Below are 26279 nucleotides of genomic sequence, written 5' to 3'. Positions count from 1 at the left end.
GATTCTCAATGGAATTCAGTTTAACCCATACACATAACATTTATTTCTATCTAATTTCATCAAGCTTAAAATAGTTAGCAATTTTTAAAAACTAATATTCTTACCTCTTTTGTAGTATCTGCTCTTCCAGGTTCATGACTTAAACAAAAAGGGCCAGTTTTCCATGCCTCTGTGTCTCCACAGTCACAAAATCCTCCTCCAGTAGAAGTATGCATCTAATAAATAATAAATGAGTTTGGCTTGATTTCAAAACGTATTAGAAAGCAAGGAAGAATGATAATGATGACTCAAACAGTAAACGCTCCCCAACACTTCAATTTTAATTGCCTTTAATGTAATAGAAACTGCATATATCAAAAACTATTTTGATTAGTTAACAAAACAAAAATTCTGAACTTAATCACAACAAAAATGGACTTTCAAAATTGATAAAATTTTGAAACACTCATTTTTAAATAATAGCTTTAAAAGTTTTGTACAAATGGAGAACAATAAATTATGAAATGTACAAAAAATATTCTATACAATACCCAGAATGCCAGAGTAATGAGATTTTCTGATTAAACAGACTTTTAAAAATCATTACAATGATAATTATGTAGTACTTAAGAAATGTATAAAATATTTTCATCTATTTGACACTCCACAACAACAAAAACTATTTACAACATTTTTCCTTTGAGGGTTCTTGCAAAAAAAGAAAAGAAGATCTAAGATATACTAATCGAGATGGAGAATGACAATGGCCTGATTTTGAATCTTCCGCCAAACTTCCCCATCCAAAACATAAAATGAACGAGAAGAGCAATAAAGCCACACAATGATCCATGTTTGCAGCATTACTAGGAGACAATAAATACCACAAGCTTCAAATGACTTCTATCAGAGTTCCCACTGCCTAGCACTTAAAGTCCGTGGATGCAGACAACTAGGGAAGGAAGCTTAAGCGAATCCACGAAAGAGAGCAGACGGGTTCAGAGGGCTCCAATGAAGCAGAGACAAAATTACACCCCAAAAGAGAAAGCCCAATGCCAAGGGAGAAATACTGAACACAGGTTGGGACTTCATGGTTCACAGGGAAAGAGATCAAAAGTAAGCAGGACCAGAAGTGGCAACCTCCGAGAAGCACTGCTTTTGAAAAAAAAATATTTTATACATTTTAAAAGGTGATAAGCCCTTAAAGATGTGGTAGTAAATGAAATAGGAGGAAGGGAAAAGTAAGAATTCTATAGAAATGAGAAAAACAACACACGCCAAACCCTCCCCTCATCTCACCACAACCACCTCCATCTATTAAATTTCACAGAAGAGGGCAAAACTGACAGAAGAGGGGCATATGTGAACCCTGTCCGTGAAATGAAAAATAATAGAAAAAGTAGAACATATCTATACAAAACCATTACCAAAAAAGGCAAAATATGCAAATAAGAGCCAAAACTCAATCCTGAAGCTAAATAAAACATAATGCTCCAAACAAAATTACGTATCTTCAAATAAGCATTTGCAGATATAATAACTCTTAATCAGATTAAAACACCTTTAATCAGAAATACAGAAACTAAGACTAGAATTGGAAAAAATAACCAGGTTAAGTAAAATGAGATTTGATTGAACTCAGGAAAAAAATCAGAAAACAAGAAAATCATATCAGAAATTCTAAATTACAAGGTATCCAAGATAATAGACTTAAATGAAAAGTTAATAAATAGCATTGAAACAAAGCAGGAAAACAATCAAGAGATGAAGTAAAGAAATACAAAGTTAGAGGAAAAGTGGTTGAAATAGAAGATAGGAATAAGACAAGCAACATAATTACAACTAGAGTCCCAAAACAAAAAACCCAATGGAACAGAGCTCATACTTAAAACTGCAATCTAATCAAACTTCCCGTAAAAAAAGAACTAAATATATACACTAAAAGGGCCCAGAGTAACAGAAAAAAACTCACCTAGTATGATCAACTCGGAAACATATCCTACTAACACTATTAGACTTCAAAGATAAAAGTCCTGAGGCCTTCAGGCAAAAAGATGAAATGAAACATAATAGCAAGAAAATCAGACTGACATCAGACTTCTCAATAACAACATGTTATTGAAACAAGACAACAGCAGAGCAGGGTTTTCAAACGAAGAAAATGCAAATCAAGGATATTATCTCCAGCCAAGCTATAAAAAATACAATTCTGAACATGTCATAACTTAGGGAACAATGTATACATGCGTCCTTCCTAAGGAATCTACTTCAGCAGAGATCAGCAAACTTTCTGTATAAAGGAACAGATAGTAAATATTTTAGGCTTTACAGTTCATAAATATCTGTTGAATTGCTCAATTCTGTTGTAGTGCAGAAGCAGCCATAGACAATAAATAAACGAATATGCATGGCTATGTTCCAATAAAACTTTATTTATGGGCAAGAAATTTTTTAATTTCATATAATTTTCATGTATCATTTAAATATTATTTTTCTTATCTTTCATCCCAACTATCTAAAAATGTAAAATCCATGCTTAGCTTATAGGACATACAAAACAGGCAGTGAGCCCGATTTGACCCACAAACTGCAGTTTACCAACCCCCAGAGGATAAGCATCTGACCGAGGTGAGACGGGAAACTTCAGAAAATGGACAGTTGGTGAAGATTTTGTATATTTAATTGTGGAGTAAATCCAGGGTGAAGATATGACTAGAAGAATGTGAACATTATGATAACCAAAAAGACTATAACTGAAAAATGAGAGGAGGGAAAGAGAAAGTAATATAAGATCATCAACTATTACATAGATAACAGGAGAGTCAAAGATACCGTTTACAACTGACAGACTAGATAACAAAAATAAAGGAAGGAGACACAAAGAAACTAAGGGCACTATAAAAAAAGTATTAATTCAGAGGTAACCACTAGAAAAGTACCAAAAGAAATTAGAATATACAAATCAATTTTTCTTCCTTCATATATGTATTATACATACATATGTGTAGGTATATATATATTAAACTGAAGCATGCTAGACTCATCCATAATTACTAAAAATATAGCTGTATCAAAAGAAAGTAAAAGCATAAATTAGAACAGGGAACGCCATGGAAGCAAGGTACAAAATCCAGAAGCGCACACACACACACACACACACACACACACACACACACACACAATCTGGCATATTTAAAAACATACAAATTTTAAATGTCGGTAAGATAAATAATAGCATCATTCAAGTTAAAAAGGCAGAAAACAGATGTTATAAAGTCAAACATACACTTAACTTATGGTCTAGCTATCCTACTCCTAGGTTACCCAGGAGAAATGAAACACGCCTACACAAAGAACTGTACTTCAATGCTTACAGCAGCTTTATTTAAAAGCTAGAAACAACCAAAATGTTCAATCATCTGATGGATAATAAATTATAGCATATCCATACAATAGCATACTCAGCAATAAAAAGGAACAAACTGCTGACACGTGAGAGGATCTCAAAGGGATTAGACTAAGTGAAAAAAGCCAGACAGGAAACACTGCATACTATTTGATTCATTTATATGCCATTATGAAAAGGCAAAACAAACTACAGGGACAGAGAACAGATCAGTGATTGCTAGGAGCTAGGGGTCGGGAACAAGAGACTGACAACAAAGGAGCACTAGAGAACTTTTGGGGATGATGTAAATATTTTATAGTTTTATATCTTGATTGTGACAGTGGTTACTGCACTATATATGTTTGAGAAACCTCATGAAACTGTACACATAAAAGGGTAGGCTTTGTTGTATATAAATTATATCTCAATAAATCTGACTTAAAAATAAAAATTCTTAAAAGACAGGTATACTAAGAGAAAATATTTATAAAGTATATAACGTAGTAAGACAATAGAAAAACAAGTAAAGGATAGAAACAGGCAATACACAGGAAATTAAACATACAATTAAAATATGAAAAGCTAATGCTAGTAATAATAGGAATGCAAATTAAAATGAGATTATTTTATAATGTAAAATCTATTTGACTAAGAGATTGACAAAAAGTAAAAATACTGATTAAATAAAGTTTGTGGACAGATATGGAGAAAGAACATTCTCATATCCTTTCAATGGGAATGTAAATTGGCACAGCAATTCAAGAACATGTGGCAAAACTCTATCAAAATTTTAAATACACATTCTGTTCAATCCAGAAAATCTACCTCTAAGACTCTTAGGCATTCTTGAATATTTACACTGGTTTATATTAAAACAAAGATATGTATATATTTCAATATTTGTTGATCTATAATTGTCTAGAAAAAGAAGATGAGTTAAATATATTTCCACAAAGGAATATATGCAACAATTAAATAAGGCAAGAGAGTTACTATATGAATCAACATAGAATTATCCCTATGATATACTGTTAAAAACAAGTTGCACAAAATATACTGCAGGACTCCATTTATACACACACACACCCTCTCCTAAACATATTTGTGTGTGCATGTTTGTAAATACCGAAAGAGTTATAAGAATGTACACTAAAGTGTGTTTAGTTAAGAAAGTACGAGGCAGAGAGGCAACTATAATTTTTATTTGGCTATTATTTGAATTTTTTAAAAGGTAAGTTATATTATATTGCTTAGCTAAATAAACATTTTTAATGCTGTTGTATTTCAAAGACCACATATGTATATAAATTCTCATCATGTAAGATTATAGTAGGCTGGTGTAAAAATAGACCTGGATAGCTATTTTTATAGTTAAATCTTAGATATCAGCTCTGCCTTTGACTTAGCCCTTTTGATCCTAACACTTCAACAAATGTTTGTTGAAAGCCTTTATGTCCCAGGTACTATGATAGACATAGGAGGCATAAAATATGAGACGTGGACCTGTCCTGGAGAGTTTACAGGCAGATAGGGATGGACACATAAATATAAATATATCAGTGCAATTTAGTAAATGAAGATACATACACAGGAAAGAAGACTGTTAGTGGGCTTCGTTTTCTTCTCCAGATTTATTCTAATTGACTCTAGAATGTGTTCAATAAGAGTATCAAGGTTACAAGCCAGACTAGTATCAGCTTCCAAGATACAAGAAGATCCTAGTTAGGTGAACTCAGCCACTGTTTTGGTTCTATTTGATCAAAGTTATATTATTCTGATCTTGGCTTCTTAGAATTTACTCTATTCATCAAATCAAAGACCTTGATCCTATTATCCAGGAAGATGGCAAAGTTAAGTAGCAATGCAAGGGTATTCCATGTTCACCATTCCAAAATAAGCAAAGACAAACAACTTTAAGAACAATAAAAAAAATCCATTTCAATGGTGATGGAAAAATTATTTTAAAAGTCAGGTTCAATTGAAAGGTTTCAGTTAAAGTCTGTTAAAAGGTTTCAGCAGGTTCTGCAGGTTGCTCCACTGCTGGTGGTATTTGATATAATTCTTTCTTAAAGAAATGTGGCAAAATGCACTAACAACATTTAAAAAGTACATTTTAAAAAATTAATTGACTTTTTCAGAGAAGTTTGTTTAAAAAAAAACTGAGCAGAAAATATCAAGTTCACTTACCAGTATAACCTTTCTTCCCTCCACCCTACAGCGTTTCCCATATTATCAACATCTTACATTAGTGTGGTACATTTGTTACAATTGAGGAGTCAATGTTGATACATTTTTATTAGTGGTACATTTGTTACAATTGAGGAGTCAATGTCGATACATTTTTATTAGTGGTACATTTGTTACAATTGAGGAGTCAATGTCGATACATTTTTATTAGTGGTACATTTGTTACAATTGAGGAGTCAGTGTTGATACATTTTTATTAATGGTACACTTGTTACAATTGAGGAGTCAATGTTGATACATTATTACTAACTAAAGTACATCATTTGCATCCAAGTTCTCTTTGTGTTGTACATCTTGGGGTTTTAACAAATGTATGATATCTACACACCATTACAGGATAGTTTCACTGCCCTGAAAGTCCTCTGTGCTCCACCTATTCACCGCCCCACACACACACCTTCCTCCAGCCCCTGGCAACCACTGATCTTACTGCTCCCATAGCGTTGCCTTTTCTCGAATGTCATAGAACGGAAACAAGAGTATATAGCTTTTTCACAATGGCTTCTTTCACTTTGTAGTACGTATGTAAGGTTCCGCTGTGTCTTTTTGTGGTTTGGTAGCTCATTTCTTTTTATTGCTGAATATTACTCCATTGTATTGGTATACCAAAGTTTGTTTATCCATTCACCTATCGATGGACATCACAGCTGCTTCTAAGTTTTGGCAAATATGAATGAAGTTGCTATAAATATTCTTGTGCAGTTTTTGTATGGACATAAGTTTTCAGTTCACTTAGGTAAATACCAAGGAGCACGACTGCTGGATTTTATGTTTACAGTATGCTTATTTGTGGAAGAAACTGCCAACCTGTCTTCCAAAGTGGCTGGACCATTTTGCATTCCCACCAGCAGTAAATAAGAGTTCCTGCTGCTCCACATCCTCACCAGCATTTGGTGTTGTCAGTGTTTTGGATTCTGGCCGTTCTAATAAGAGTGTAGTGGTATCTCATTTTAATTTGAAACTCCCTAATGAAATACGATGATGAGCATCTTTTCAAGTGCTTATTGGCCATTTATATATCTTCCTGGTGAAGTGTCAGTTTTAGAATTTTTGCCCATACTCATTTTCTTATTGTTGACTTTTGAGAGTTCCTTATGTGTATTTTGGATACCAGTCTTTTATAAGATACATGTTTCACAAAAGACTTTCACCCAGTCTGTGGCATATCTTTCTATTCTCTGAAAGGTCCATGTTTTTAAATCCAGAATTCCACTTCTGAGAACCTTATCCTGAGGAAATAATTCTACACATGGAAAAGTGATTTACACATAAAGATGCTTATAGCAACACTTCTTACCGTTAAAAACAAAAACAAAAAACAAAAAACCCCTGAAACCCAAATAAATTCCCCAATAATAGGTAAACAGTTAAAATAAATTATGGTTACACATTATATACCCAATATGTTCTAAAAGAAACATTAAAAATTGAATGCATAATTTTATATCTTGCTTTTTCCATTTAAAATTATAACATGAGCATTTTTTCTTTCTTTTACAACTCTATGAACTTCATTTGAAAACTTCATTTTTTCTGATTAGAGGAGATGGTTGTATGAATATACTGCTTTTGTAGTTCACTTTTCTCACTTAACAACATAAAAGAAACATTTATCTATGTTAAAAATAATCTTATCTTTGTGGTATAAATTGAAGACAGCCTTGTTTTTTGTCAGAATGGCTTTGGCTATTCAGGGTCTTTTGTGATTCCATACAAATCTGATGATTTTTTGTTCTATTTCTTTTTTAAAATGCCATTGGTATTTTGATGGGGATTGCATTAAATCTGTATATTGCTCTGGGTAGTATGTACATTTTAACTATGCTGATTCTTCCAATCCATGAACACGGAATGTCTTTCCATTTCTTTGTGTCTTAATAATGTCTTACAGTTTTCAATGTATAGGTCCTTCACATCCTTTGTTAAGTTTATTCCTAGGTATGTCATTCTTTTTGTTGCAATTGCAAAAGGAATTTTTTTTCATTTCTTTTTCTGAAATTTCATTGCTAGTATGTAGGAAAGCAATGCCAAGACATGAAAACAACCACAGTGTCCTTCAATAGATGATTGGATAAAGATGTGGTACATAGTATATACAATGGAATATTGCTCAGCCATAAATAAAGATGAAATACTGCCATTTGTGACAACATGGATAGATCTTGAGATTATCAAGCTAAGCAAGGTAAGTCAGACAGAAAAAATCAAGAACCATATGACTTCACTCATATGTGGGATATAAAACTGAAAACAACAAATGAACAAGACAAATAAACAAACAAAAACTCATAGGTATAGACAACAGTTCAGTGGTTACCAAAGGGTAAGGGGGGTAGAGAGTGGTAGAGAAGAGTAAAGGGGGTCAAATATATGGTGATGGAAGGAGAACTGACTCTGGGTGGTGAGCACACGTCATACACAGATGATGTGTTATAGAATTGTACACTTGAAACCTACATAATTTTACTAAACAATGTCACCACAATAAATTTAATTTAAAAAACCTTGCCTTTAACAGTGGGTATTTTTGTTTATTTTGAATAGAAAAATGCAGAGGTGTACTGTAGGTTGCTTTTTAAGGCAGTACTGTACTATGGTTTTCCATATTTACCTTTTTGTATGTGTGAGAACATTAAAGTTCTACTCTTTGCAAATTTAAATTATATAATATGTACAGTGTTATCAACTATAATCACCATTTTATACATTAGATCCTCAGACCTTATTTATGCTATTGTAGGCTTTTTTTTAATAAGGGGTAAACCACTGAAAAGCTGGAGATCACGAAGAGAGGTCACCAGCAGAACAAACAACTCACAATTTTATCTTGCTTATTTTCTTGTTCGCAAAAGTCGTTTTGGGCTATTCTGTCACTAAAAGTTTAATTGGTCCTTTGTTCACATACTATCTGATTGTGGATCTGCCCGATCATTACTCTTCTTTTCTACCCCTTCTCTGGAGCAACACATATCCCTTATCTCCTCCAACCTTTTTTTCTTAATGGTTTCATTTTTTTTTCTTTCATGAACTGTTTTACTATACAAAAGAATATACACAATGTATAGGTAACTTATAAAATGTAACAATGAAAGGAACACTCATGAACCCAGCATCCAACCCAAGAGAATATGTACTAATACCGCTGAGGCTCCCTGAGTAACCATCCAGAGTTCCATCCTTTCACCTGCCCTAGAGGTTACTACTCACCTGAATTGTGTTTATTAGTCATTCTGTCGCTTTTCTTTAAAAATTTCCCCACACTACAGGTATTCCAGAAAGATTCTATTAATGAATTCTTCCACCAAAAATGTTCTTTTCTAACTTCACACTCACTTTTGATGGGTAGTATTTTTTTTTTTTTAATTCTATTGTGGAATATTGGGGAACAGTGTGTTTCTCCAGGGCCCATCAGCTCCAAGTCATTGTTCTTCAGTCTAGTTGTGGAGGGCACAGCTTGGCTCCAAGTCCAGTAGCTGTTTTCAATCTTTCAGTTGCAGGGGGCACAGCCCACCATCCCATGAGGGAATTGAACTAGCAACCTTGTTGTGTTGAGAGCTCACGCTCTAACCAACTCAGCCATCTGGCTGCCCCTCCGGAAGCTCAGCAGCAGCTGGTTGTCCTCAATCTAGTTGCTGAAGGTGCAGCTCACGGGCCTGTGCGGGAATCGAGCCAGCAACCCTGTTGTTCAGAACTTGCGCTCTAACCAACTGAGCCATCCAGCCGCCCTGGGTAGTTATTTTTTTAAGCTTGTAAACATAATTTATTAGTCATACAATAACCCATCTTTCTGATGTCTCAAAGATTCCTGAATAAGCTATGTAATCACCAAGAAGAGCTCTGCAAAAACCCAGATGGTAAACCTAAGGGTGCTCCACAAAAGAGTGCTTTGTGATGGCGATGTAGACTGGCCACCTTTAAAGACGTGAAGGTAGTTTAATGAAGAGGTTCCCCAAAATTAACAGACAAGTAATTACCAGTCCGCAGAAACAGAAAAGCAAGGAATGTAGTGAGCTCTTTCACAAAAGTACAGGTATGCAGTTTAAAGGACTGCTCTTTAGTCTGAGATTGTCTTACTTTCTTGGAATTAAAATTTATCTTACTTTATAAACTGATGAGAGATGGCAGGTATTTTTTGGTTGCTGTTCATATGCCCTTTTAAAAATTAAAATCAAACTTATTGGCCAAATAAAAATTTGAAATTCCTAAGTTTTCTGAAATGTTCTGGCCCATAAAATCCCAAAGCTTGGGAAGCATCGGCTTAGGAGTTTTTAAATCTGAGGTACTGGAAAACTCTGGTCTTGAGCCGTCAGCATCTCTCCCCACTGGTCCCCGAGTGAAAATGAGAAGAAATTAACAACTTCCTCCTGTCTCTACTTCTGGCATTCTTTCTTGAACTCTCCAGCACAAGAAAAACTATAATTAATGGAGATAATTGGGAAATATGGAATATAACCAAAGATCAAATTTGTAAATTCCATCAGTGATTAGCTTTGAAATCTTGGGAAACATTTTAACCACATTGTATCATAGGTTCCTCAATCTGTTTTTCCTTGTGTATAATAATAACAATACCTATAACCTATACCTAGAGCCCATTACTTCCTGAGATGAACGCAATAATGTTGAGGCCAGCAAAAACACGAACAGCACTTTCAACTCTATGGCACATATAGTCTACATAACTTTAAGATATTTATACAAAACTTTAGGCATTTATATGTACAAAGGGAAACATCAATTATTATATCTATCTCAACCCAGAGTACAGAACCAATACTATTATTTGAGAAATACATTTCAGCTCAAAATAACAAGGTTGCCTAAAAATATAACAGGAAAGGAAAAAGCCCTCACCTCATAAGTAATTAGGAAAATTAAATTAAGACCACAGTGTGGGGCAACAGGAACTCTCCTAACCTGCTGGAGAGCCTATACATTGGTATAATCACTTTGGAAAACAGTCTGACATTATCTATCTACCATGACTAAAGATGCACATACACTAGAACTCAGCAGTTCTGTTCCAGATATATACCTCCGAGAAAATCCTGTGCATGTGTATCAAAATACACAAGTAAGAATGCTTATAGCAGAATTGTTCTTAAGAGCCCCAATTTGCAACAATCTATATATCCATGTACAAGCACAAAAAATAGAGACAATATGGATTATTGAACACTGTAAGGCCACTGGACAAGCTACAGCTATGTTCATAATGCTACAGGAAAGCAGTTAACAACAAAGATACAGTATGACTCCACCTACATAAAGTTCAAAAACAGACAAAACTATTCAATATGATTTCAGTGATAATCTCAAAGGGAAAATCAAGGAACCATTGTTATCATAAAACATAGGAGAGAGGTTATCAAGCGGAGTGCGAGGAGGACTTCATTCAGAGGGGACAAGTGGGAGGCCCCATGGAGCTGACAAAGTCTTATTTCTTGACCTAAGCAGTGATTCCACTGGGTATAATCCAGTGGAAGCAGGGTGTTCACTTTATGGTTATTCTGTAAACTGTGCTTATGCTTTATATAATCCTTTGTATAAAACAAAACAAATTGTAAGGAGCTACTTCTTGAGGTAGCATATGTCCTATTACATGGTATGTTTAACCAGAGCTAAAGGTTCACATAACAGAGCTGTTACGGCAGGAATTCAAATACTTGTCAGGAATTTCAACAAGAGGCAGATTTCCTACTAATCTAGATATTTTATGGCTCTATTTTCATACCTTGTAACGATGATTTTTATGAACACTACTCTGGAAGCAGTCCATACAGAGTACACATGTTGGATCAATTGCACAGTCCCTGAAAAAGATTAAAAATTAGATATCAAAATGTATTACTTATTACTGATGCTTAAGGTTTAACTATAATATAATATGAATGAGTTTTCTGTATGGTGCACAAACTGAATATGAAAATGCTTCAAAAACTGAATTCTAAATAATCTTAGCCTCATTTTAGCCATATTTGAATGTATATTGTTTGGATATTTGGTTTTGTTTCTTAAATCATCCTCATTACTCTGAGACTGCACATGGTTTCAAACTGTTAAATTACAATTCAAAATTAGTTTTGTGAAAAACAGTGAACTTTTTTTATTATCTTCCATCATCTTACCCTATTCTAGTCATAAATACATTTTACAAACACTGCTAAATAAAGTTTAAAGACAAAATTCATTAAAATGTAAGCATCATAAGGGCAGGGATTTCTATTTATTTTATATACTGATATGTCCCAAGCACCTAGAGTAATACCTGTTACATGATAGGTATTCAAGTGATATTTATTGAATGAATGAAGTTCAATCTCTCTTAAGCTCTTCCCTAATAACAACCTTTAAAATGTACTAGTTTATTTAACATTTTCAGGGAAACATTAAGAATAGTATACTGTTAAATCCTCACTTAACGTTGTTTATAGGTGCTGTGACTTTAACTGAAACATGTAACGAAACCAATTTTACCACAGGCTGATTGACATAAACAAGAGTTAAGCTCCTACAGCCTCTTGTCAACTGTACAAGGAAATGACATTGAACAAAACGACATTATTTGAGTACATGCTATAAATCAGTGCAAAGTACAAAATTAATTTATTTTTAAAAGAGATAAAGAAATGGAACTGGGAAGTTTTAAAAATGAATTTTAAAAGGTTAATAGGAAATACAGATTGCCTAAAATATATATGATCTATGACCTACACAGAGCAGGATTGCTACACATCAGCAGTACTGACATGTTGAACGAGATAGTTATTTTTGGGACATACAGGAGACTGCCCTGTGCACTGGAGGACGTTTAAACAACAACTCTGCACTCTACCCATCAGACGCCAGTACCATTCCCCCCGTTTCGACAATTACAATTGTCTCCATGACACTTTTGGAGAAATGACGTTCACAAATGTCTACTATGCTTTAGCTGAAACTGACTGAACTTCAGCTAAAAATATATAAGATAAACAAAATACAACAGCTGACTTTTTCCTAAGAATAAGATAAAGAAAGGTAGTATGTTCTAAGAAACTGTTACCTATACATAAGCCAGTCAAACCTAGAATTACAGTGAAGCAAACAAACAATTCTCTGTACTTATAAAATCTAAAAAGTCACAGTCCTAACCAACTACCTCTAACAAAGGAAAAAACAAAAACAAAAAAACTAAGTGGGGTGGCCGATAGCTCAGTTGGTTAGAGCGCGGTGCTCTTAACAACAAGGTTGCCGGTTCGATCCCCACATGGGCCACTATGAGCTGTGCCCTCCACAACTAGATTGAAACAACTACTTTACTTGGAGCTGATGGGTCCTGGAAAAACACACTTACAATAAATAAAAGTTTTTTAAAAAAACTAAAAGTACTGCTAAGATCCAAAAGTTGAACATTTCAGATAGGAGTAGGGAGTAAAAAAGTTTTCGGTGCTCACAAAGGGCAAAAAGCCTATAGCTGCTTCCAGTTTCCCTACCACTGGCCTCTTCTATCCAATGAAATTCCAACTGCTCCTATTGGCCCATGATACTTTGGCACCAAATCTCACTTGGTGGCAAAAAAATGACCTGAAATGACATGAGAGTCTAGGCCATTTACACCACTTGCTGTGAATGTTCACAGATCTCTTACAGAAATGCTGTGTTTGACATTAGGATCCTGTCCTGACTCTGCTGGGGATGTATTCAGAATTCTGAAATATACCTGGCCCCAACAATTTCAAATAAGAGTATGTGGACTACATAATAAACAAGGCAAAAATCTATCACTTAATATACTTTTGGTGAACAGGAAGAAAAAGTTGAGAGAACTGTTTAAGTCATATTCAAAAGCAAGCTATACTAGCAAAAACAGATTATAAGTGTATAATAAATGGAAGTTAATTAAGTGGGATTAAAATATATTATAAACAGTAATAAAACAAGAAAAGTACATCATGAAACAGGTACAAAATACCAAGGCTGTAATTATAACCAATCCTGTAAGTTTCTAATTCTTACCTACAAGAATATGTTGTCTCTCCACTTTTGAAAACCTTGCCACAGAGTTGAAATGCTCCACTATGTTTTAATTTCTCTAAACAAATATCTGGATCTTCTCCAAATAAATACCATTCCAGTGGAGTGAATATTGATGTTTGTATACTCTCCTCCTGCTTTTCCAAGTCTGGGTCGATTTCAGCAAAATAAATTTCGGGCACCAATTGTGCCAAATGGTGCAAGAAAGTAGTATGAAAATCAACTTGCTGATCCCACCACTGGAAGAAAAAAAAAATGAATAGACTTTGTTACAAGTTCCTTCTTAAAAATCTACGGGCACCAGTAAAGCGATTTATAATATATTCTTATTTTATCCTTCAGCAATACAAAAGGAAAGCGGATGATTAAAAACAAAACAAAAAACACCTTGGAAATAAATGTTTGCCCACACATACCATAGGTATTGGGGGGGGGGGCGGGGGTAGAGCAGCTGCAGTGTATGAAAATTACCCTTTTCTTCAGGAATGGCCAAGTCTTGGTGTGAAAGGTGACTCTGTTATCAGAGACTGTACAGACAAAGCATTACCCATACTCTTAAGTTTGTTTTAAGGAACTACAGCATTTGACGAGATCAAAATGAATGAATACCAAAGTTTTTAGAACGCGAAAAGCACTAATCATAAAAGAAAAAAAATGGGTAAAATGGACCTCATCAAAAGTAAAACCTTCTGCTCTTCAAAAGAAACTGTTACAGATGGCGTATTTGTACATGAAAACATACTCATCATTAGTCAGTAAAGAAATGAAAATTAAAATGACAAGTGAAATAATCCTACACAACCTATTAGAATGTAGACAATTTTTTCATAATAGTAAAAGACTGGAAACAACCTAAGTGTTCCACAACAAGAGTTGACTAAATCATGGTACATAAATCCAAGGCAGCCATTATAAAATGGGGGAGGGCACATGTATGTACTAATATGGAACGTTCTTCAAGTTACACTGTTAAATAAAAAAGAAAAGAAGGTACAGAGTGAGCATACAGTATACTACCACTTATAAAGGGAGGAAGTAGGAGAAGAAAAGGAGATATACTGTAAATGCTTACATTTGAATAGAAAATCTCTGAAAGGATTCAAAATAAAATGTTGAGTGGGAAGAGCCCTGGAATGGATTTATTTTTCACTGCATATCCCTTTTTACTCTATCTGTATCTAGCTATATGTATAGGTATAAAGTTTTATGCAAAAATATGTTAAAATCTATATGTATAGATAGATATGGAATCTATTGAAAATCATTTTAAAGCTTTTCAATCTACACATTTAACGTACAAGTTATTCATAACAGGAAAAAACGAAAAGCCTGAATGTCCATCAATAGGAGAATAGTTTTAAAAATTGTGGAATCTATCATTTACCCATATTTGCACAACTGCAAGATATATATTCCAGTGTGTTCACTATAATGCCAATTATAACTGTGAAAAAATAAAGTCAACCTAAATGTCTATCAATAAAAGTACACCCATACCATTCTATGCAGTCAGAATGTTATAAAATACTATAGATTGGAAAAAGCACGTTTTAAATATAGTTTCATTTCTGTGAAAAAGGAAACTATACTTTTAGAATTTCTATACATTTGAGTGTTCGAATTCAATATATTTACATGTGCATCTATACATATGCTTTCCTAAGCACAGAATAAAGTTCTGGAAGGAGAATCATCAAACTGTTTATAGCGGTTACCTGGAGAGAAGGAACTGGGGAAAGGGACCAGGAATTTTCACATTTTATTTTAAACAATGTTATATTGTTTGACTTAGACAAACAATATAAACAAGTGTCAATACTTTTCAATTAAGAAGAAAACTCTCATAAGACATAATACACCCTTTTAAAATGATGCCAAATAGTCTCAAAGTGACTCCCTGAAGATACTTAACTATAAAGGGCAAAGACAGTAACTATTAAGTAATGAAACCCTGCAGATACTAAGTTAACCAGTGACTAAGATAAATATAACCAGTAATAAGAAATATTGATTCAAGAACCCCTTAATATGATGCACTGAGAAAAACATGGTACCATTTTTGTTATTCTTGCCAAAATGTATAACTTCATTCCAATCCTGAGAAAACATCAAACCCAAATTGAGGAACACTGTAAAAAAATAACTGTTCAATACTCTTCAAGTCAAAGCCATAAAAAACAAGGAAAGACCAAAACACTGTTACAAACTGAAAGGGACTATGGAGAAACTGAGACATTGTTACAGGCTGAACAATGTAGACAAAGGAGAAATAACTAAATGTAGTGTGGTAAGATCTTTGAACAGAAAAAGGGCATCAGTGGAAAAGTTGGTAAAATTAAAATAAGTTCTGTAGTTTAGTTAGTATCAATATTAATTTCCTGTCCCTAAAAATTGTATTATGGCTATGTAAGATGGTAACATCAGGGGATAAAGGTGTGAGACGTGGAGAACAGTCTGTAGTATTTTTGCAAGTTTTTATGTAAGTCTAAAATGTGTTCAAAATAAAAAGTTAGAAAAAAAATACTACTGAAAATGTTTATTAACTGATGTGGAAAGGCATTAATAATACATAGTTCAGTAAACTAGGTTACAAAGCAGTATGTATGAAATCTCATTTTGGTTATACATATTTACATGGGGAAAAACTCAGGAGGATTTTTTCAGTGGTGGGTAGCAGGATTTTAGCATATTTTCATGGAATATGTTTGTATGTTTGCTCGCCTAATAGGAACAATATTCTTGCAGTGATTTCATATTTTGGGGGTAATTTTTTATTACAAAATTAAAAATATTTTACTAAAACCTTTTTTAAAAAAACTATACCTCCTAGTATTCTAATTTCAACTTCTCTAGGGTACTCACAAACCAAAAACTTGTTTTCTCCACATATCTGGTAATAACTATAGCTAGCAGATAGATAATATCTAATATTCTATATTATACCTAAGGTTCTTTTCTTAAAACAGTACTAAATGAAAAATAAAATCCTGTATATTCAGTGTTATACACCAAAAAAAACTTTTTCTGTCGTACCTAATTATGGAAGGCATAGAACTAGTTCTTTTCAAGTTTTTCAAGAATATTTTCAAGGACATGAGAAACTTTAGAGTCAAAACCTAAGAAAGTGAAAAACCTAAGGGATCTTCTGGTTCAAGTCCCTCATTACACAGACAAGAAAACTGAGTCACAGGAAAAAAGTTAATTGGCTTGTCCAAACTCCAATACGCAATTAAGTAGTATCAGAGTCAGGAACAGAACTTAGATAACCTATCTCCTAGAGTTCAGTGCTCATTCTACTTAACCAAATATAAACACAAATTTCTTTTACATTTACCCTTAAGACCTGCTCAGTTTCACTTTACTACTAAAACAAAACAAAAAGTTTTGCCTTATTTTTAATTTTTTTCTCCAAATAAAGCCTCTTAGCTAACAACTGCCTAACATTCCTGGATACTGCTCAATATTGTATCTCTGTCAATACTGTCTTAGTGCGAAGAACTAATATTTTAAAATGTTACCTTTATACTGTTGGTTGACTTGGGCAGAGTGTCTGAGTGCTGACACCTTAAATGCCCTCCATTGATCTTACCACCAGCTCTTGGTCATTCCACCCCCATCTCACCTTATCTATTCCTTAAGGTCCATTTAGCTCAAAGCTCACCTCCCTGAATACTTCACTGATCAGCCTAAGAAAATGTCTCTCCCAGTCACTCTAACACAGCAGTTACTTCAGTTCCTATTCCTTTTGCCAGATAGTATTAGCTACCTTTAAATATGTATATCTAGTCTCTTCAACCAGATTGTCAACTCCAAGAGGAGACGCTTTGCCTTCCAAACCCCTGCATCCCCACGGGTCTACCACAAGTACAGTTCTCCATCACTGCTGAACATTACAGCCGGCTAGCTAGAGAGAACAAAGCAAACGTTGATAATATTAAGCCTTATAAAACTTTGTTTATAGAAATTTTATAGGAGATAAAATACAAAATATGCTCTTTCACAGAGATTTTTTTGTAGATAATTGCCACAACCATGAAAACTTTTTTTTTTTCAATTGAAAATTGTCTTTTTTTTTTTTTTTCCTCCCAGATCAGTAAAACCACACGGGATGTATTTCACTAGGTGACATATTCAGAAATTATTGGTGATTGAAGTAAGTTTGATTATCTTCTGTTTGGTCCCTTTTAGTATTTTCCCCAAGTTGAGAAGAATAAAATTAAGAATTTTTCATTTCAAGGTCCCAAAAAACAAAACAAAATACCTTTTTTTTCCAGCATTTGGAGTTAAAGGAAGGCTTCCCTAATTGTTCTCTGAAAACAAGTTCTCACAACATTTAAACTTCCAAACATTCCAAACATTTCCCTCATCCCTAGGGACTTGGATGCCTGCTTGGGAACATCATTCTGAAAAAGCAACTTACTTTAAGTAAAGTGTATAATTCTTTTTTCTAATTCTTCTGTCTTAAAGTGGTAACAAAAGCTGGAGGCTCTAGACTTGGTCATAGCAAGTACTGGATTAGTAATTGAAGCAGCTCTAGGCACCAAGAAAGCTTCTGGTTATACAATGTTTTCTTGCAATAGCATTTGACAGATACATAAAGTTTGAAAACAACAGCAATTAACAACGAGCCTAGTTCAACTGCTTACCCCATAGAGAAACGCTATATATGATGTATGTTAGTCAGCTCTCTAAGCCTATCGAAACACTTTCTCTCAGCCAACTTCCATTCTTACAGCTCACGATTAAACCAAAATCTACCTTCCTGTAACTTTTATCCTATGCTGCCTGAAATAATCCAATACAATTTTCTCTGCTCTTTTACCCAAACGCTTTCAAATAAATTAAGATAACTATTGTATCTTTCATTAGTCTCTTCATTCTGGGGCTAAACTGGAACACAGAAATTAAAGAAATGTGCCCATCCCTAATGACATGGTTGGTACCCACACCACTCTCCATCTGATTACTCTTTTATAGAACATGCACAACATGCCTCCATACAGGGGAGTGGAACTATTTAGTACCTTCTTTATCCACCAAACTGCTTTAAAGCACTAAACTGCTTTAAAAGATCACACTTTTTTTGGCAGCCCCATCACATTATGACTTAGTGAGTTTGCAGACAACTAAAACCCTTAGGTCAATCACACGTAAGAGACCTAGTCCTATACGCAAATAAACCTAAGTATAAGGCTTTACTTTCGTCACAATTAAGTTTCACCTCATTAGTTTCGATGCAATATTCAGCCTGAGGAACTTTGTTTTTGACCTATAATAAGTGTTATCCCTGTCGGCCTTGTGTTTGTAAGTGATAAGAAAGTCTAGTATGTCTTCATGGCATCGATAAAATGGGGTGGGGGTTAAATATAGAGTCATGTGACAAACAAGCCCCTCCCTTTTCTTTCCTGTTGAAATATATAAACATGCTGTCAGAATTTGGCTTTGAGAACATCCTGTCCCTCCTAAACCATTCTTTTCCTTTTTCTCCTCTGACCATATGTTCATACTCCAATTTTCTAAGCTTTCCTTGAAGTCTTTGGATGAATGAAATCTGCTTTCTTAAACTCTGGGATACATATCTCACATTCTTTCTACTGTATTAAATATATGTTTGCAAACCAACTAAAATCCTTTCTTAGATTACAAGACAGAGAATATGTGTATAAAAAAACAAATGGATAAATTAATAGATTTTTTTCCTAATGTGGCTAAAGTCATTTCTAGCCTTCCCATAAATACCAAAAGTTCAAAGGCATTTTAAAAGGTAGTCCATAAAGACACATTAAGTGGTAATAACCCCACTCTTCCAAATAAGTCAAAGCCTTTCTTCTGAAGAATGGCATTAAGTAAACTATTAGAAGGTGAATTACATTCAAGTGATTAACAGTAAACTCCATCTGGATATGGTCTATGTCACTCCCGGATAGCAAGCAGGCACTTTGGGAAGCATAATAACTCTTCTGGAGTTTTCAGTAACATTTATTTAGTAGAGCATATTTCCACAAGCATTTAGCTTATTACAGGGGTGTCACTTAACACTTAAAAAAAAAAAATAGGCTGTACCAAATGCTTTAAAAAACCAAACTTATCAAGTAACTATTGTTTCTTCAATAGGTGGCATATTAGCTCAAAATGCCTTAGAAGAACACATAGGAGTTCATAGTAAATCACCTGGGACTAACGACGTCTTAATATTTTGTCTTAAGCCATCTGAGACAATGGGTTAAAAGCTTAAAAAAACCTGCTTCAAATAAACTATGATTAATACATTTAGAGAAATGGGTAAAATGATGGCAAGGAAAAGCTGAGGTAACCCTCAAAGCCAGCACACATGAAGGAAGGATGAGCATTGGTTCACCCTATGTCACTGACTTATACACATACCTAACCGGACAGACACTCTGCTTATTATTAAAGACAAAAAACCACTACCTGCAGGACCATTTCTGTCATTAAACATAATCAGTTAGTCTCCAGCAGCAGTTCATCTATATTACCTTGTTTCTCCAAAAATAAGACCTAGCCAGGCAATCAGCTCTAATACGTCTTTTGGAGCAAAAATTAATAAAAGACCCAGCCTTATCTTACTGTAATATAAGACCAGGTATAATATAATATAAAACCAGGTTTTATATTAATTTTTGCTCCAAAAGATGCATTAGAGCTGATTGTCCGTCTAGGTCTTATTTTCGAGGAAACACGTTACTGTTCTTCTCTACTCTTACAGGTAGTGGGACTGAATCTGTCACTCAGACCTGCAGTTTTAAAACTTAACTTTATATCTGATGCTATAGAATTTGGTACTGAAAATCAGAATTTTCCCTAGCTTCCCACAATAGAAATCAGGAGATGATAATGATGAAAAAAAACGAGGCACTGGGCACTACTATGATCTGGTGACTGCATTTTAGTTAGGACTCAGGAGACTTTTGTTTTCCTCCTAGTTTTCTCACTCTTAGTGAATCCTTACTACAGAAATCTGTGCTCTGGCCTAAAATGATATAGATTCAAATTTCGAAGGAAAATCACCTTCACTGAAAATACTATGTAACTTCTCCTTCCTCTTTAATCTCAATATTTAAAAGTCAACTATCAAAAAACTGTTATTTTTTAAATAAAGATCCCCTACACATATGAGACTGTAGATAATTTTTCCCCTGATTTTCATAGTGATTATTGCACAAACATAAGAATATTAAACTTTTTTTAAAAACTAAAATCCCCCTATTTGGGTACAAGATAACTTTGGAAGGTAATGGAAATGTTCTATATCCTGAATTGGTGGTAGTTACACCAGTACATACATTTGTTAAAACTAATCAACCAAACACTTAAAATGGATGATTTTTATTGTATATAAGTTATACCTCAATAATGTTAATTTTTTAAAAAATCCTCCTTATTCAATTTAAACTTTTTAGCCTTATTATCTCTTAACCTCAACTCCTATTACCTCCACCTCAACTCCACCTCAGCTTATGTCTATTCATTCATTCATTCATTCATGCATTCAATAAAAATTTTGAAGCAATGTGCTAGGTACTGAAGATACCGATGTGAATAAGAAACAGTTCACACCACCAAGGAGTTTATTGTCTAGAAGGAAAGATAGACAGTAAACAGGCAATACTGAGTACAGCCTGAGACATGCTACATATAATAAGAGTATGAAAAGGGTACTATAGGAATAGAGGCACATCTAACCTGGATCTACCATCACAAACACCTGATGTGCATGCCTCCATGTTCTAAAACTCCAAAATTCCCCTTTCTGACCATAACATTCAGTCCCTCCACTTTTAATACCTCAAATCCCACCAATTCCCTTGGCTTATCTTATCTCCCTGTTTAACCATTACCCTAATATGCCCCCTCATTCCCTCCTCCCTCTTTACCTTCATCTACAACTTCCTTCCCCAATCACTACCAATCTTGCTAAAATAAACCATTGATGCTGATCCTTAGTTATTCATTAAGAGTATGTAAATGTCTGCTACATCAAGCACATACTCAGGCTATGTCACTGATCCTTGCCTTCATGGAACTTATATTTTGGTAGGAGAGGAAGACATTTAAATAAGTAAATAAAGATAACACAGTAATTCCAAATTATAAGGGCAATGGAAGAAATCAACAGGGTGCTCTGACAAAGAATATGAGGAACCCATCTTTCAGACAAGGTAAGTATCAAGAAAAAGCAGAAGAAAAGCACACTAGGGAATACACACACACACACACACACACACACACACACAAAACCAGCAAGCCAAGGAATAGGTCCTGAAGCAAGAGAGAGTGTGGGTTTGTTTTACAAATTAACAAGGCCATGGTGGCTAAAACTGATGAGGGGAAAGTAACTGATGAGGGGAAAGGAGCGAGGGGTGATGTAGAGGCCAAATCAGGGAGGGTCTTGAATGACCTGTAATGTGTTTAGATTTTATTCCAAGTACAATGGGAAACCACTGAAAAATTTAGGCAGAAAATTGACATGATGTGATTTAGTCTTAAAAAGATGACTCTGGTTGCTATGAGGAGAGTGGACTGGAAGAAGGCAAAAATGGAAGCAGAGACCAGTTAAGAGGCCACTGCAGTTGCCTAGGCAACAGATGAAGGCTAGGACTAGAGAGGTGGAGTGAGACAGAGTTGTCTGTGTTCAAGAGCTATTAAATGGAAGTGTCATCTACTGAGACAGGGATAACAAAATTCTTGCTCTGCCTCCTGCTTGCCCACTCCCCAAACCAGGTCCTTCCTCTCAGGACATGACACAACCACAGCCATGAATGCTTAAGCCAAAAACTGGGGATCCAGATGTCATCTGTTTCTTCCTTTTTCCCTCATGCCTAATCCAAAGGCAAATCTTTTTGCTTTGCTTCTATCATACTTCCAAAATCTCTCTCAAACCCATCCTCTTCTCTTCATGTCCAGTGAGCTCTCCAGGACAAGATACCATCAACTATGGCTTGAGTTACTGCAATAGCTTCCTAATTGTTTCCCCCGTTTGAAACACTTATCAGACACCCAAGTGGATATGTCAAGTAGGCAGTTGGATCTGTGATTCTGGAGCTCAGAAGTGAGATGATCTAGAAATGTAACTTTGGGAACTGAATGCATACAGGTGGTATTTAAAGCCACAGGACTGAATGAAATCACATAAGCAGAGGTTATAGACAGGAAAAAGAACTTAGTACCATGCCAGAAGGAATCTTTTGGACTTAAAAAAGAAAACCCAGTCAAAGAAGACAGAAGGCAGAAGTTCTGTCAAACCCCCTCCTTCCCCACCCATATACTCTATGAATTCCCAATTTTTCTCAGTCCTCATCTTCCTGGACCCCATAATCCACCCTTTCCTAGAAACCATACCCATGACACTGCTCTACTCTCACCTCTTACCTGCTTGGCGACTCCCTTTCTAGGTCCTTCCCTGGTTCTTTCTACATCTTTTGCCCCTGAAATTCAATCATTCCTGTCCCTCCTCTCGTTTCCCTTTCACTCCCTCTTTCCATGTGTGTCTTTCTCTCTCTCTCTCTTTCTGTGTATATGTGTATACACACAGACACACACACTTTCCTCCTCAAAGATCAACCTTATCTTTCAACTCTATATTGAGAACTTCCAAATGTCTAGCTAAATCTTATTCAAAGTGTGGCCCACAGACCAGGACTTCAGAACTAGAAGAGGATGCTTGTGAAAATGCAAATTCTTGGACCCCACCCCAGACCAACAGAATCAATTCCCCTAATCATTTTTAAACAATGGCTTTTATAAATGCTCAATAATTCATACCTATTATTTCATTCTAATTGCATGTTAGGTGATGTTAGGAATTTGAGAGCCTTCATAGTTGTTGGTAGCAATATGACAGAAAAATGACCTGGGGACTAAGAAGGAAGTTTGATTTAAGGATAGCAGAAACTATAACCCCAGGGAGAAGACTTTAATGGAGTTGGTAAGATTTCTTAAACCTCTGTAACTGTCCCATATTTATTTTGTTTTCCCTGCCTCCCAATGGTGATTTAAAATACAAATCATTCAAATGCTGAAGAATCTCTGGGCTTGTTTTGCTTAACAGCAAAGAAGTAAACTGGAAAGCCAGTATCTTACTCCACTGCCAGGATAAAACTGACGTTGGTAGCTTTAAAAAGAAAAGGCAAGTAGGATGATATCTGGGGTCCTCAAGTAGATAGAGAAATCCAAGCCAAAAAGTGATCATGAGGCTTAACAGTCACAAGTCTTCATCTACTTACATCACCCTATCTTGAATTAAAATTATTTGAGCACTTGTCTTATCTGTGTCTCTGGACTCTGAGTTCCCTGAGGCTATTACACTTCTCTTGGCATCTAGCTACTACTTTGCAAAACCCAAAGCCTTGCCTGATGAAATCTAGTATTTCCTGAAGTAAAGAGTTTACAACATGATGCTAGCTTGATTACTCTGCCATTATCTCCAATCCCAAATAAGTGAAGTCCAGATTGATAAGGTTTTACTGTATCACCTGGAAGGAATGCATATATCAAAGCTTTAAATAAACAGTCATCTTTGGCAATGCAAAGTTACAATAACACTTTACCCACAGCGCAGTTTTCACCACTCCTTCAAAGATGTAACAAGCACAAGCTCTACCATTTAGACCAGATGTTTCAGCTGCTTCTAAACTTCCCCTATCTCCTCATTTCTTATCATCTCAAATAGTGAAGTGATGTTGAATTGCCATGTGGGGTAGAGGATGCCTGCAAGCTGGTGGCCATACCCTTATTCCAATTGCCTCCCTACCTGGTTTCTATCTCCGGAGCCAGTCTCTCTACTCCCGGGGGGGATTCTTATTTCTGGAGCTCACTCTGTTCTTTGATAAAACAATGCTGTAGTGTCTGCAGGGTTAAAATACTTCCAGAATGCTTTTATTAAAACTGCAAGTCAAAGAAACTTCAGAAAGAGGTGTATATCCTCCTACACTTTTCTATATGCAAGAATAAAGACAAACGGATAAAACTCAACATCATGCAGCGATCAATATTTGAGTATTTCCTATATGTCTCCCCACTGGATGCTGGCAGAACATTACCTGATGAATGTTACCCCCACCTCTTCTCCTCCTCAGTCAGCTTTCTCCTGGAGCCAGACTATTGACTCACGTTTGTGCCTGATCTCTGCCTTCCCATTATTTCAAAACACAAGGGCAACACATAGATTCCGATACTAATGAATGGTATTGCTCTGACTTGAAACGTCTGGAAGTCGCTTCTTCACCTTTAAAGGGCAGCGACAGATGACGGGTTTCCCTGTTGAAGATGAGGCCTGGTGTTCTCAAGGTACTAGAATGAAGGGCTATAATCCCTACACCCCACATCTTGACGTGAGTTGACAGGGGCCGCACACCGACACCCTCAGGCCCCACCCAACTAGCTTTGCAATACAACACTGGGCGCTGCGTCCTGTGTGCCCGTCGTCCAGAGGGGGTAGCGCGGCGTCCATGGGAAAATGGCTCTTCCTCCAACCCCGCCTCAGCCCCCACACCAGACAAACCACCTAATAACATCACCAGTTCTTTCTGCTTCAGGATAGAGACACGCTTGAGCTTGTTACCACTTATAGGTGACACAGTGGTTATAGCCTGTAGACTTGGCCGGCAGGAACGTGGGTGATGACCAACTTTATTTGGTGGATTCCTTCAAGACCAATCCATACGACTCCCCCTCCCCAAAGCCGCCATAAGGGGCGAAGCCCCGCATCCTTCTGAGCGCGGTAGGGAGGGACTGGGGGGCACAAAAGGAACTTGCCCGCAAGGACTTACAGATGCCAGGCGCTGGGGGGTCTGGGGCAACTCCGGGCTCACTTCCATCCTCTCCGCATCCCCAGCCTCCTCGTCCGCCATCTTGAGGGAAACTGACGCTCGCAGTTGCGGACCCCCGGCCGGAGGCGAGCGGAAACCTGTGGCCGGTCCAAGAGACGAGGGACGACACTTTTACGACGGCCCCTGAAGTCGAGTTGCACGCAGACTCCGACAGCGACTTCCGGTCCGTTTCCCGGAAGGAAGCGTCACGGCCCATAAGGCCGGAGCGTTTTCCTTCCATCATTTTTTGGTTGCAGTGCTCGGTGGCGGTCTAGTTGTGTGTGTGGTTTCGGTTCAGCGAACTGTTGCATGTACGAGGTGGAAAACAAATTCAGCGTCCATTATGGAAGGAAGAAAACTGTCAGGGGCTAAGTGAGAACCCGTTCTGATCGCCTTCTGGCGGGGTCGTTGGTCTGGGTGTGTTGTGTCTCAACGTACGGGCTCAGTGGTGCCCTTGAGCCCACAAATGAAAACGCACTCAAAGCTGTTAACGTCTTCAGTAATGAGCACTTGCACGTGCGCGCAATAAAACTCGGGCCACAGCTTTTTTAGGAGTGATAGTGAAGAAATAACGAGAACTTGGAAATTTAGTCATTCATTGGCAGAAGGAAGACAAAATAAACATGCTAATACACATTATGGAACACCATATGGAAAGATAAAAATAAATTAAGTGAGGGAAAAACACAACAATCAAGTTGCTACAGACTGTATATTCACGCTTACGTGCATTAAAAAGTGAAAGAAACAGTCTGAAAGGGAAGACAACAAACTAATAGTAAACTCTGAGGACCAGGAGAGAAATAAGGTGTCAAGAGCTACTT

The 26279-nt window shown here is 36.0% G+C and overlaps 1 protein-coding gene across 2 annotated transcripts in view; it reads right to left on the bottom strand.

Moving 5' to 3' along the window:
- The window catches only part of UBR1 (ubiquitin protein ligase E3 component n-recognin 1), a 101493-nt gene extending 75868 nt beyond the window's left edge, over positions 1 to 25625 (bottom strand). For both annotated transcript variants that reach the window (XM_019725387.2, XM_019725388.2), the window contains exons 1-4: positions 25417 to 25625; positions 13610 to 13866; positions 11346 to 11424; positions 105 to 215 (exon numbers count right to left, since the gene is read on the bottom strand). In XM_019725387.2, coding sequence (XP_019580946.2) covers positions 105 to 215; positions 11346 to 11424; positions 13610 to 13866; positions 25417 to 25497 — 528 coding nt within the window. In that variant the 5' untranslated portion in view covers positions 25498 to 25625. The remainder of the gene's footprint in view (positions 1 to 104; positions 216 to 11345; positions 11425 to 13609; positions 13867 to 25416) is intronic.
- Between the last annotated feature and the right edge of the window lie 654 nt (positions 25626 to 26279).

The sequence above is a fragment of the Rhinolophus sinicus genome, linkage group LG03, assembly GCF_036562045.2.
Source record: "Rhinolophus sinicus isolate RSC01 linkage group LG03, ASM3656204v1, whole genome shotgun sequence".
Taxonomy (NCBI): Eukaryota; Metazoa; Chordata; class Mammalia; order Chiroptera; family Rhinolophidae; genus Rhinolophus; species Rhinolophus sinicus.
The sequence above is the reverse complement of the archived record's forward strand: the minus strand, read 5'-3'. Positions and strand labels throughout refer to the sequence as shown.